The 14,140-nt window shown below is 34.4% G+C and overlaps 1 protein-coding gene across 3 annotated transcripts in view; it reads right to left on the bottom strand.

Moving 5' to 3' along the window:
• Window positions 1-14,140, bottom strand: part of npr1a (natriuretic peptide receptor 1a) — a 104,117-nt gene that overhangs the window by 14,366 nt on the left and 75,611 nt on the right. For 2 of the 3 annotated variants that reach the window (XM_058754115.1, XM_058754116.1), the window contains 10 exons: window positions 12,331-12,425; window positions 12,095-12,230; window positions 10,085-10,169; window positions 7,461-7,581; window positions 7,279-7,386; window positions 5,229-5,306; window positions 4,932-5,036; window positions 3,218-3,289; window positions 2,672-2,831; window positions 2,443-2,598 (listed from right to left, as the gene is read on the bottom strand). In XM_058754115.1, the coding sequence (XP_058610098.1) occupies window positions 2,443-2,598; window positions 2,672-2,831; window positions 3,218-3,289; window positions 4,932-5,036; window positions 5,229-5,306; window positions 7,279-7,386; window positions 7,461-7,581; window positions 10,085-10,169; window positions 12,095-12,230; window positions 12,331-12,425 (1,116 nt within the window). The remainder of the gene's footprint in view (window positions 1-2,442; window positions 2,599-2,671; window positions 2,832-3,217; window positions 3,290-4,931; window positions 5,037-5,228; window positions 5,307-7,278; window positions 7,387-7,460; window positions 7,582-10,084; window positions 10,170-12,094; window positions 12,231-12,330; window positions 12,426-14,140) is intronic. The other variant, XM_058754117.1, reaches the window with a different exon arrangement.

The raw sequence follows: 14,140 nt of genomic DNA, 5'->3' as shown, positions 1-14,140 counted from the left end.
CAGACAGTTAATGGCATTCTCTCATTGCTGTCTTTGACTCCCTTTGTTCTGGTGGTGAGATGGCTCTGCTCCAGACACGTCACTCATGTTTTGTTAACTCTCTTTAATGCAGCCGCTGGTATGTGTGTGGTGATCCGTTTATGATGACGGGTGACATTCACTGAGTGTGTGTTTGTATCCATGACTCTGTACATAAGCAATACTGACACCGATAGAATGCAAATACAATTCAGAGCATACTATAACAAAACAAAGACTTTCCCACCCAAAGCACACAAAATAAAGAAAGCAACACAGACAGTTACTGTGTCATAGCTGAAAGTGACCAGGACACTTTGCACAAACAAAGAATACTTCTAAAGGTTTATATGCTGCATAACTTATAACCGGTATCTTTACTGCATGTATTTGTGTATATATTGGCCAAAAAATATTTGACCACTTTAAAATGCTTGAATGTCATTGCAATACATATCATTAAACCAACTGTCATTTGTACAAATGCTGCTTGAACTTTTGGCTGAGAGATTTTTACTTGTACTTTTTAAGGAATAGTTAATCTAAAAAATGCACTGACCCCTCAGGCCATCCAAGATATAGATGAGTTTGTTTCTTCATCAGATGGCCTGAGGGTGAGCTGATTTTCAGTTTTGGGTGAACTATTCCTTTAATAGGCTGGTGTTTTATTTAAAACCTAAGAAATTTCTTTATGTGAAATCTTTAGTTTTTGAAGGATGATATCTTTAAAATAAATGCCACTTGTTTTAATAATTTGTTATCTAATGTAATGGCATTTTAAGTGTGCAAAGATTATTTAGGCCACTGTTACTAATGCTTTGACAAATGAAACTGTTTTAATTGTGCTCACAAAGTGAGTGAGCATGAGAGAGGTGAGGCAATCACAGGTGACACAGAAAGGAAAAATGACATGGAAAAGCAACCTGTGCTATCAGTGTAATTCACTGCATAATCTGTATCTTATTAACACATTATTTAATGTTGTTTTGATTCACATCAAAGCGCTAAACGAGAAAGCACTCTCACCTGCATAATGAGTTAACCATTCTCATGAGTGTGTTATGCTGAAAATATTCATATTCACCACAAAACTTCTCTTGAAAGCGTAAAATAAAATTACTGTCTATTTTATGGTTCTCTTGGGATCAAGCAGCAAGCGACGCTTTTCAGAGACTGTTGCTAAAAGGGAATGTTCACCCAAATATGACAATTTCTCTTGTGTGCTTCTACTGCACTTTGCTATTAAACAAGTGAGAACCACTGAAATCAGTCACGTCAAACCCAGCACTAAATGATAAATAAGACTGTCCACAATACACTCTCAGAAAAAAAACAAGAAAAAAAAAACACAAAAGCTAAAACTTACATTTTTGTATCTTATTTACCCCAAATGGTACATATTAATTCCTTAAAGGTACACATTAGTACCTAAAAGGTACATATCAGTACTTCTTAAAAAAGGTACCCGTTTTTTTCCCGAGAGTGTTGAAAAATATAGAACTGTGAAATGATTTCAGTGTTGCTATTGTTAATGAAAACTGAATTAAAAATAAAAAAAATATTTTTTAAAACAAAATTAAAATTAGTTTAATTGATATTGGTAATTTAATGGTATTGATAATTGAAATAAAGCTGAAATCAAATATAATTATCAGATAAAACATTTAAACTTGGGGAAAAAAAAAATTAGAAATGTTGCATTGGCAGCTAAGTGAAATAAATATGTTTAGGTTGAAGTATTGTTCAACAACGCTGTTTGCACCATGCTCTTCCGTTACTTGATCTATTTATTTTATTTTATGTTAAGTTACTTAGTATAGGAAATTATGATCCGCACTCACGAGAACAGTCTTATTTTTTAGTTTTATTTATCATTCATCACTGATGGGAAAAAGACACAAATGCCAGAACGTTTGTGTCTTTTCCCCATCAGTGATGAATGTTAAATAAAACGAAAAAAAACTGTTCTCGTGAGTGCGGATCATAGTTTCTATACTAGGTTGAAGTATTAAAATAACTAAAACTAAAACTGAAATAAAAATTTAATAAAGTTATATAGAAATATATATATATATATATATATATATATATATATATATATACATTTTTCTTTTTAATTTTTTTTATTTATATATTAATTCATTAATATTATTAAACTTTTGGGGAGTTGCAGCACATGATATGAGGCTTTTCTGCAACGATAATATCAGGACAAATTCTTAATAATTTTATGACATTATGGCTTCCAAAAAAATATAAATTAATTTTAACTCAGATATTAAAAACAGGTTCATCACTAAAGAGGTGTATTAACGTCATTGTATGAATGAATAAAAATGTTATGGATTTTTAAAAATAAATGAATAGATCTAGTCAAAAAATAACGTCGATTAAACCTTCAGAGCATTGTGTTTGACCTCTGACCTTTAGGGCCGAGACAAGGGCCTTCCAGGTAGAAGACACCCTTCAGCAGGGCGAGTTCCTGCAGGATGATGCCAAAGCTGTAGACGTCACCCTTCTGTGTCCCACATGCAGGTGGGTTGTCGGCACGCAGAAGCTCGGGGGCCGTCCACATCTGGCCTGCAAACGCAAACATGGATGTTACATCTTCACACGCACACAATCTGTGTCTACGTGTTGCCACGGTACTCACGTGCATAGAAAGCGTGCATGTCCTCCAGGTTGTTCTCCTTGCGGAAACTTTCCAGGCCGTAATCGGTGATCTTCAGCACGAAGCGACTGTCCACCACGCAGTTGGAAGACTTCAGGTTGCCGTGAGAGACAATGACGCTGTTGTGGAGGAACGCCATTCCCTGAGTGGTGAAAAGATGACAGTCTTACAAAGACATCTGACAGCATGCATCGTATTTACCAACACCACACCATGAAAATATTAATTACAGACTCTTTTGCAACTAAAAATATGCTCTGTGGAGTCATAATTTGCTCATCAGGGAACTGACATCCTCATGAACCATTTCAAATTACACACGTCTCAAAACCACCCCTATAGAATGTCTCACAGGAGCAAGCTTCAATTTAACCAAAAACTATATTTAAAAAAATGCAAAGCAGTTTGATGTGAAAGATTTATATTTTAGTGTTCTTTGACAAGCATCATTAAAACAGCAAGACATCTTTTCCTTTCCTTTTCCTCCTGAGATTAAGAGCAGAAGAGTCTCTGATGTGAAATGCTCACCTTAACAATGTCATTGATCAGAGAATAGCGAAACATCCAGTCCAGCGTGATTCCTTCACTCTCCATGAGGTCCTACAGGTCACACACACACACACACACACCATGTGGCTCATGAGGAGAGTTCATATGGAAAGAAGACTTGATGGATATTAATTACATTCCCTTACATCATTCTGTCAGTTATGTGTTATTATATTTTCATATTTTATAGCTGAAGTGTGTAATTTTCTTGTCAAAATACTTCTTATCCCAGTTTGAATGTGCAGAGACAACTCTAAGCAAGCCATTTGTAGGCTGACGTTGAAGAGTGTAAACATTGTCGTGCTTTCAAAACATTGCTGTTTATTGGAGCAATTTGACATAGCAACACTGGCTACCCATTTCTAGTGGTACATTTAAGTCCTCCTAGGAAGTTCGTATTTATGAGTTGGGAAGTCGAAATTACAACATCGGGTGCATTCAAATCACTTTGGTTGGAGAGAGGTGGTGATGTTCCTTTTCTCCAAAAAAATTCAACAAGATTTTTGTATACTTTAAAACAACAATTTTGGGGCAGTTAATTTTATATTTTGTTGCTGATTTGAAATGTGTAATTTAATAGTGATCCCTAATAAGGCTGTTTTTGAAATTTCAGGATTCCCCCATTCATTTAGATAGGACTTGGTCTTGGAAGCCTGAAATAGCTGCAAATATGTCCGTCAACTTTCCTTGAAAGGGACTTTGATTCAACTCACAGAGTTTGACATTAGCATGTTGCTAAACTAACAAAATATATTCTAATAAAGCACAAAATACATAGCACAGACAAATATTAGCTAAAACTGAATATTTAAATGATATTAAACAGTTTTTACTGTTTTTACTACTTTTTGTACTGATTTAAATAAATGTAAATTTGTTTTCACTAAGCCATAGTGCTGTCAAACGATTAATCGAGATTAATCGCATCCAAAATAAACGTTTTCGTTTGCATAATATATGTGTGTGTTCTGTGTATATTTATTATGTATATATAAATACACACACATACAGTATATTTTGAAAATATTTACATGTATTTACATGTCTATATTTATATTCATATAAATTATATTATAAATAAATATATTTAATATATAAAAATAACATTTTTCTTAGATATATACATGTATGTGTGTGTATTTATTTATATGTACATAATAAATATGCACAGTACACAAATATATATTATGTAAACAAAAACGTTTATTTTGGATGCGATTAATCGTTTGACAGCACTACTAAGCCATAGATGTTTTTGCTTAACTAAATCTATTCAAATTTGTTTTCAGTAACTGAACTGAAGCTGAAATAAAAAATAAATATTAGGTGAAAAACTTGAAAATTAAAAATATTGCCTTGGCAACTAACTCATATAAATAATCTGAAGTTGAACAAGTTAAAGTACTACAGTTACTAAAACTAAAATTGAAATACAAATAAATGAAAAGTTAATAGAAATGTAAAAAATAAAATAATCAAAAATGACAAAAAACACAACAAAATTACTAAAACAAAAAATTGATTAAAATTGTATAAATAAATTAAAATAAATTGGCAAAAAAAAAGGTTGGCAAGGCAAGTCAAAATTTAAATCCTTATTACTGAGCCCTGCTTGGTGAATTTTAATGGACGACTGCAAGTACATCAACTGTAGGTGCAGTAACTGTGAGCAATGGTGTGAGTGAGTGTTCACCTGTAAGCTTCCTCTAGGGCAGTATTCAGTAAGGATGCAGATGTTGGGTGGGTCGATACAAGCGCCAATAAACCGCGTCAAGTGTTCATTCTGTACATCACGCATCTATTATAGGAGGGGAAAGGAACAGAAGGGAAAAGAGGAGGGAGAACAGCATGACGAGGAGAGGACAAAGAGAGAGAGCTGTTTAGTCCCTCTTTTCCATCAGTCCCCGGCTATTAATATCTCCCAGGACATCATATAAACTTAATTAAGGCACCTGGCAAAAAGCACAAAATGGCATGGACGCACACTTACATGTTTGAGTTCAAACAGCACTTTCCTGGTGAGCTCGATGCGTTTCTTGTTGACATACTTAATGGCTGTTATGTTTCCCTGGAAAAGAGGCATCAACGCACATTAGTTTCACTCTGATTGCTATCGTGGACTTGGCAAAGAGCTGGAGGGCTTTGGGGACAGATAAAAAAATGCCCTATCATTTAAGAGAAGAAAAAGAGCAACATAATGCGTTAATTAAGCATCATCCTAATTAATGGGGAAAATGATGACATGTGGACATGAATAGTGCTCATCCTCAGGGGTTCTGCTTAATTGGAGAGGAACTATAGCTCATCCGTTGAAGAACGGGCCCATTAGCCAGGGCACGCCAATGGCATTATATAGGAGATCCAAAGATGAACCCTTCCATTTTTTGACACTTCTGCTGCTGGGCAGGATTTGTGATTTATTTACGTTCAAAACAGCACACAGCCTGCAACAGAATCACACAACCCACAGCAATAGAATGGAAAGGTAAAACAAAACAGAACTGGAAGTGGGCGGGGCTTAGGAATCCTGGCCTTGATATAGAAATCCTGGCAAGGACGTGTCCCGTAAAAATGGCCCGTATGGTCACCCTATCTCTAATTGGTCACAACGAATGGGTCTAAATAAAAAACGTACTATTTTGACTCTATTTTTAGTTCAACCTTTGTGAAAAAGAAGTACAATTATCGTTTCTATTTATATCAAAAGCAATTAGTTGATTAATTTTAGAGTGATTTTTGACCCAGTTAAGCAGAACTTAAGTACACCTTCATATGTAATTTCAGAATGACTTCTATTGCCTTTGAAATATGGCTAAAGTGCATTGCCGAATTCAGTGACAAAAATTTATGGTAAACTAAAATTTAATTGAATTTCTATTGAAAATTGTATGCCATATTTAAATATATTTGTAGTGACGAAGTTGCAATTTCGTACATATGAGGCCAGATTTACTAACAGCTTGCACCAGCGCAAACTGTCTTTTGGCATTAAAATAGTACTGTCAGGATTTACTAAAGAAGCGCAGCCTTTAGAATTAGCGCTGAAAATGCGTGACACAGTTTTGCGCCTGGCCTTATTGAATATGCATTTGTTGGAGTTTCCCTTTCAGATGCAAAATTTATGGGAGGAGAATATTAAAATGAATCACGCAACACAATTTACTAACGTTTGCGCTCGTCAAATTACTGGTATTTGCGCCATTATTTAACGCCCCAAAAAAAGCATGTCTTAAAGCAGGCGGTAACTTGCACTGCTCTTGGTAGATTGCGCTGGTCAGTATGGAAATGATCTGGTTGCGTGTGTGTTCTTTAAGGTGCGCATTTTTCTGCAGAATTTCCCCTCCCATCGGCACTTTTATGGAATTGTGCTCTAATACTAATTTGCCCTGTTTAGTAAATCTGGCCCTTAAAATATATTATACCTTAAAATTTATTATACGTTATACCACTTTTTTTTTTTTTAGCTAAAAATGAAATTTCTTAAACTGTCATACATCTTGAATGCTCTAGAGCAGACTGGTTTCTTTAAAAAAACAAAAAAACAAATAAAAAACACCTGGCAGATTCTTACTGTACAAGTGAATAATGTAAAAAAAAAAAAGAAAAAAAGAAACTAAAATAAAGTTATATAAGTTTAAGTTTATTATTATAAAAATGCACAAAACACAATTTTTAAATTTTATATGAAATATATCTTTTTCAAACCATGTTGTACTCTAAACATGCGTGAAAATCAAAGCAAGTTGTGTTCCAAATTTGAGGCTGATATCTTAAAAATGAGCTCTCTGTAAGCTTTTGATTGAGCGCAGTACCATATATTTCCACTAGATTAAACAATTTTTTTTTTTTTTTTGTGTGCGTGTTCTCATAGCAAGTTTCGTAACATTCAGATAAAGTAAAAAAATAAAATGCTTTGTTTTAACAATTTGAATGTGATCCAATGGAGGGGCTGTCATAGGCCCCCTTAAGGAAGGAAATATAAGAAACAGTTATTAGCCAGCAAGGTTTGCATCCACCCCTCACCACCAAACCCTTAATACCTTGTAATAGCCGGTCTTGGCATAGATCTGGAAGTTTCCCTCCATAGTCAGCAGTGAGCCGTAGTTAGAGCCTCTCTGTGTGTGGAGGGATGAATAAGACATGAGCAGCTTTACTCAAACTATAGGAAACTATTGGAAATGACAGGGTGTGTATGTGTGTGTGTGTGTGTGTTTCCCCTCACCAATGACATGGTGAGTTTGCTGCAAGCTCTGCGCAGCACCTTCTCCATGTTACTCATCTGAATGTCCTCCCAGTGCACACGCCACAGCTGAGCAGTCAACTCATTCTCCAGCTTCAGCTTCCTGATGCCGCCGAGTGACGGACAGAGAGAGAAAGAAAGAAGAGTAAAAATAAGCAGAGGAGAGGGAAAATGAGAGATGGGATGCGACTGGGAAAAACATCAGATGAAAAACTGTAATAAACGAGAAGGAGAACAACATTGATTTGGCATAAATTTTAAATAATACAAATCAATGTGCATCACTGTCAGCACCGGCATACAGTGTATTGAATTAGGTAACAATATGAAGCTCAATAATCAATATCGGTAAAACAGCTTTCAAGTGGCACATATACTGATAAAATATCCTTCAGAGGAAAAGTGAAACTTAAAAATGAAGTTTTATTATTAGCATTTGCATGATTATCATCAAATAATAACTGAAGCATGCAGATATTCAAAGAAATAATACAGAGCACAACAAACAATCTAATTGTCTGTACATAGTTGGGTTACTCTACAATTGTTGCGTTTCCATCTAAAAAAATTGAATTCAATCAATCAACATGTGCAGCTTACCATGGTATATTAACTAATTTATTTAATACACTAATTTTCATTCTCATTTCACACAAGCCCTCACAAAATAATTGGAGAATATTAGAAATAAACAAACTTTTCCATTGACAGACTGTTGTTGTTGATACAAATAATACTAAATGTCCCTTCAAAAAAATATTTTTCATGAATTTGTCTTAAAATAATAGTATTTGTGTTTATACCATTTCAATTTGTCAGAATGTTACAATAAATCAGTTTTTTTAAACATAATTTTGCATGTTAAATTTTGTGGTATAAACCAAATCCTTATGCACAAAAAAGAAACTTCTGTCAAAACATTTCTTAGACTCTTTAATTATAAGACAATTTATTAAAACATATAATTTTCTATATAGGAAATGTGTACATTGCAGTTGGATGTTTTGCCATTTGAAAGTGAGCAACAGCATCTGCCAGAGCAATTGTAGTATGACCCATTGGAGAATTTGCTGTTCATCAAAAAGAGGCAGATGAAATCACAGAAACAGAAGATCATTGGTGCACAATATATGACCATCTAAAGCAGGGCTCTCCGGTCCAGCCTGATCTCACAGGAAAAAAGAACTATTTTACAAGATGACGATTACGTATGATTACGGTACGATTACGGTACGATACGATTACATATGATTTTCGGAATAAAAGCATGAAGACCAGCCATAACATACAACTGAGACTGTGTACAAATACCACTTAGCCACAAATTTGCCAAACTGTAAAATAGTTACAAACTGCCATGAAACCGTGTTGTTCAACCTTAATGTGAGTGAGAGCTATTTGAAAGGATGAAATAATCTACTTGATTGATATACCATCTGTGTTTTTGGATTATGCTTCAGGATGACAATAACACACTGTTGCTGTTTTCACTGTCAGTCACTACCATATGTCCTAGGAATCATAATTAAATCTCTTGATATCCTGCGTCAATGAATATCATTCCCTTTCAGTTGGTCACTTCGGCAAGAAAAATTTGCATAGCTGGCCACGCCCTGAATATTCGGGTATAAATCGGTCATAACACACTCATAACTTCAGTCATTTTTTGGCGCTTTGTACAGGGACCCCTAGTGTTGGAACTTTGACACAACATCGAAGTGATGACTGAAAGGGAACGTCTCGGTTACGTATGGTAACCCTTGTTCATTTACTGCCATTGCTGACCTCGTCATCATTTTCTTTTAGCCCATCAGATAAAATTGGCTAAAACGAGAAAAAGTTCTAAAATGACTTTTAATATCTAGCTATTTCAGGTGAAAGCTGAATGGGGCTCTCCGTCTATCATAATACATCATAATGTGTAATGTGTAATTTTTATGACTGCAACATATGCAAATGAAAACTCTGAAAGTACTACTAAATGTAGAAATGTGTGTAACACTAAAAAAATATTTAATATTTTTAAATGTTAAATGAAATACTAAAATAGCTCTTATAAATCTCATCCAAGTATTAAGAAAAATAAGTGCAATTAAATAAAAATAACATGAATGTTATAGGATCTACATCATATTTGGAGAACAGCTGAAAATGTGACTTTTTAATAAAGCACAACCATCTTTGGCTGCAATTCTTGGCATGAACTTAACAGAAATCATGTGCATTTCATTGTCACTGGATACATGGCCACATATGGTATAAAGCGATGAAGTCATGGAGACGTAGACTGAGTTGCTATATCTTTCTCTGTCGTGGTCTGGCAGTATGTTCCCTAATTAAACATCAGGAACAGATAGAGGAGGAGAAAGGCAGAAAGAAAGACAGACAGAGAGATATAATATCAGACCCAGATCGCCCAAAGCTCAGTATTTGCACACCTGACATGTAGTGTTACATCAAGTCTACACTGCAGGCCAGTGACGTGACACAACGAGAACGCTTGTGTTATAATCAATAAAGCTTGATTAGAGTGCTCTAGTTTTGTCACGTCTCGCCGCTCGCTCTCAGTATAGACATTGTGTTAGTCTGCACGGGTTTCAACTGACCTGTATATGAAGACTGTGACCGTTACGATGATGATAAAAATGAAGCACACCACTATGGAGATCATCTGGTGCATGGTGACCGTCTCTGAGGAACAAAACCAAGAACACAATCTCCACACATCTGAATTTCATTATAGTTCACACAGACAGCAGTAAAATCTGCTGAAATCATTTCATACATATTATTTTATTCTGACCTCTTCTCTTTCTTTCTCTGCCACAGATGTCAGTATTTGAAATCTGCTTTAAAGAGAACTTTATGAAACTGACAAAAACCCAAATGCACGATGAGAGCAATGCAAGCCAATTTTTTCATGACAAAAGACTCAATTTATTCAGATGGGTTATTACTACTAGTACGTTTCCATGTTTTCATCATGCGTGGTCTTACATTTATAAAGAAGATGATATTAGTATTTTTAACACAATATCCCTAGATGCTGTTCAAAAGATTGGGGTCAGTATGCTTTTTTTAAATTCTTTAATTCAGCAAGAGCAAATGCAATTGATTAAGTGACAGTAGAGCTAGTTATATAGTTGTTTATTGTTGTTATGCTGATTTTTGAATTTTCTTTTCATCAAGAAAATCCTGAAAAAAATATCACTAAAATATGAAGCAGCACAACTCGTTTCAACATTGATATGAAAATGTTTCTTGAGCAGCAAATCAGCAAAATGGAATGATTTCTGAAGGATCATGTGATACTGAAGACGGAAGAAAATTCAACTTTACATCACAGGAATAAATTACATTAGAAAATATATTTAAATAGAAAACAGCTGTTTAAAATCATAATAATATTTCACAATATCACTGTTTTTTGTTCTATTTTTGACGAATTAAAGGCAGCCTTGGTGAGCATAAAATACTTGTTTTAATAAATTTTTGAACGCCAGTGTATATTTTGATCTGAATCATTTTTTATCTGGGTGCTAAACTAACTACTAAAATAAAACTGGCAATTTATTAAGAAATACTGTAAATATTGTAATATTGTACAGTGTTATATTTGATGAATTCTGTGATGTTTTGTGCCGTTAGTTGGTTTCCTTCTTCCATCTTTAAATAAAATTACATAATCTGGTATAGTTGTATAATCTACTATGACATTTACTTCAAGCAATGGTTTACTTTGGCTCTTAATTTTCTTAACATTGCATAAATCAAGCTCTTATCAACTAAGCTGATGTGACTGAGCTTTAACAGAGCACATTTCAGTCTGCCTGGTGTACAGAAAGACCTGTAAACACACGCATGTTCATTAAAAATGCTGTTAAAACTAAGCTGCAGTTAAAAATGGTGCTGCACAACAGGAATAACCCATTTTGGATATGTCTTTTCTTACTCTTGCTCCTCAGTGGGCTCTTTGAGGATCATTTTCAGTTGACGAGTGTTTCACACGCTCTCACAACAACGATCAACTGCTGTGTGCTATTTTTTTGGATCTGTTATTAACCTAAATTTAATTAAGTAACATTACAGATTACATTAAAACAACATGAAACATGCCTTGATTTAATTATGACGTTAATCATTAACTCCAAGTGTTTTATCCTGCTTACATGTACACATTTTTGCATCTATTAACTCACCACTACAAACTTCATTTCAGAAAGTACTGATTCTACTTTTTTAAACATAACACTCAACTGTAATGAGGAACGTTATTCAACACTTTACACTTCTATATATGATGCATGAAAATGTATACTTAATGTATTCTGAAAAATACTCATAAGTAAAGAATAATGTACAGTCATCCAGTCATTGTCACAAAATATATCCCAACAGTATTAAAATGAAACTAAAATGAAATGGCTGACTGTATAATGTTTTGCTTATTGCATGACTACTTATAAATGCAAGGACATGAAATATTGATTTGAGTCTAATTTATTTTATTATGTGGGAAGATACATTTGGGAACATGATTTTGGCTGAATACGGTGGAGTCTGGTGTCTTTTCATAGAGGTCTATTATTACATGAGTTATATTGGGCTGCACTCACTTGCCAGACAGGCAGGGTTGTCGTTTTTAAAGCCACACAGTGGGATATCTGGAGGCGGACTTCCCTTCAGCCAGTACACCTTCATCCCTGGCTCCGGAATCATCCGCTTCTGACTGCCATTATACACGGACACAATCTAGGACATACAGCCATTGTTTCAGCGGCGGTGAGATGGGTTTAGCCAGTAATGCATTTTAAATGTGAAGAGGTATATGATCAGACGAAGGCCTCTGTACCTGATAAACTCCAGTATCCGTGTCGGTCATGTCCCATAGAGCAAAGTCAATCTCCCGATCACCATTCTCATCCAGCTGAACGAGTCCGGTAACCCCTTTCAAGATTAGAAAACAAACATTAGATCAGAGGTTCACATAAAAGCTGGTGTGTCAGGCTGTGCAATGCATTTTGAGCCTTGCTTCATTGTTAGACACCCAAATGAACTCAAAAGGTATTTAGTCATTAGGGCAGTAAAACATTCACTTCAGCATATTTTTTAAAAAGGATGCACTTTTTGCACAAGTTTTAAATAAAACAGATTATTGATGTTTTACAAGAAAATACTATTTCAGTTTTTCTACTTCAAAATTTCACTTTAAATTCAACATGTTACTTTCTGTTTCTTTGTAATGGTTTGTGAAATTTACTAGAAATGTTTGAGTGAAAATTGTTGCTACACCAAATATTATCAGTGTATTTACAGAAATAATATACTTTAAAATAATATAATTAAGTGGGAACTGAATGTAATGTTTTCAGACACTTAATTGCAAGTGTGATTAGCTAAAGAAGTGCTTGTTTTAACCCACTGCAGTAGGACTTAAGTACATCTGTATAAGAAATGTCATAATTACTTCTTTTGTCTTTAAAATATTGTTAAAATATTCTGCTGAATGTACTGACAAGCATTTATGGTAAACTAAAATATATTGTGAAGTCACTTTAATTGAAACTTCCATGCCATATATTTAAATATAGTTGTAATTACACATTTGTAATGATGAAATCGCAAATTAGCACATATATTAACTTTAAATGTAATATCACATAACACACAATTAAAATCAAGTACTTTACTTGTGCTTTGGTATGTTAGTCAACACACTGAAATAAGTGTACTTCTTTAAAGCACAACAAAAGATTATTAAAATATAATGATTTGAAATGTATTTTAAAGTAAAGCTTTTAATTTTACATTACTTCAAAGTACACCTTTTAAGTGTTTTAAGAAATATAGTCATGAAAGTATACTCCACGTACACTTAAGTGACCTTTTATTTCATTAATATTATATTATTGTATTTTGTATTGCATGGATTTTTTTTAAATATGATTTTAAGTGTACAATAAATACAATTAAGCACACCACATTTTCACAAGTGTTGTATTGAGCATTTGGTCTAATCTGCACTGGCACACCATTAATCATTCATCATGTAGCAGTTTAAATATCATTGATGAATGAACACAAGGCTAACGCAGTCAGCAGCAGATGCACAGCACCTGTAGGAAAAAAACAGTCTTGGCCAAACCACACAGGGGAAACGAGGCTAAAAGATAATCACACCTCATTTATCCAGTAGATTTTCCCATCATTGATGCAGTAAGCACTGAGCAAGCACACTACGCTACTTGCCAGCAATGTGACTCTTTCCCGGCACTCAGCATTAATGCCCACAACCTGACTGCACTTTTCTGATGCCTGGCAGCGAGCCTAGAACACCTGAGTTCTGCTAACCCATGCAGAGACATTCAATAGGCTGTGATTTAACAAGCCATGGCCTGTTTCTCATGGCTTATATTCCACAGTACAAAAAAACCCCCAACAACAACTAACAAATGGCTTAAAACTTTTATGGTAGTGTTCTAACTTTTTTGAACTGGTTTTAGAGCATTAGATTATAAAAGCTTATTTCCGCAACGAAATAAAAATATTAAAAAAATTATCTCACAATTTTGACTTTTTCCCTCATAATTCAGACTTTGTTTCTCAGAATTGCGAATTTTCTTAAACCCGCACCCGCCTGCTCCCGCTGGATTTCTGACCAG

This window comes from Onychostoma macrolepis, chromosome 19 (genome assembly GCF_012432095.1).
Source record: "Onychostoma macrolepis isolate SWU-2019 chromosome 19, ASM1243209v1, whole genome shotgun sequence".
Taxonomy (NCBI): domain Eukaryota; kingdom Metazoa; phylum Chordata; class Actinopteri; order Cypriniformes; family Cyprinidae; genus Onychostoma; species Onychostoma macrolepis.
This window is presented reverse-complemented; position numbering and strand designations above follow the sequence as displayed.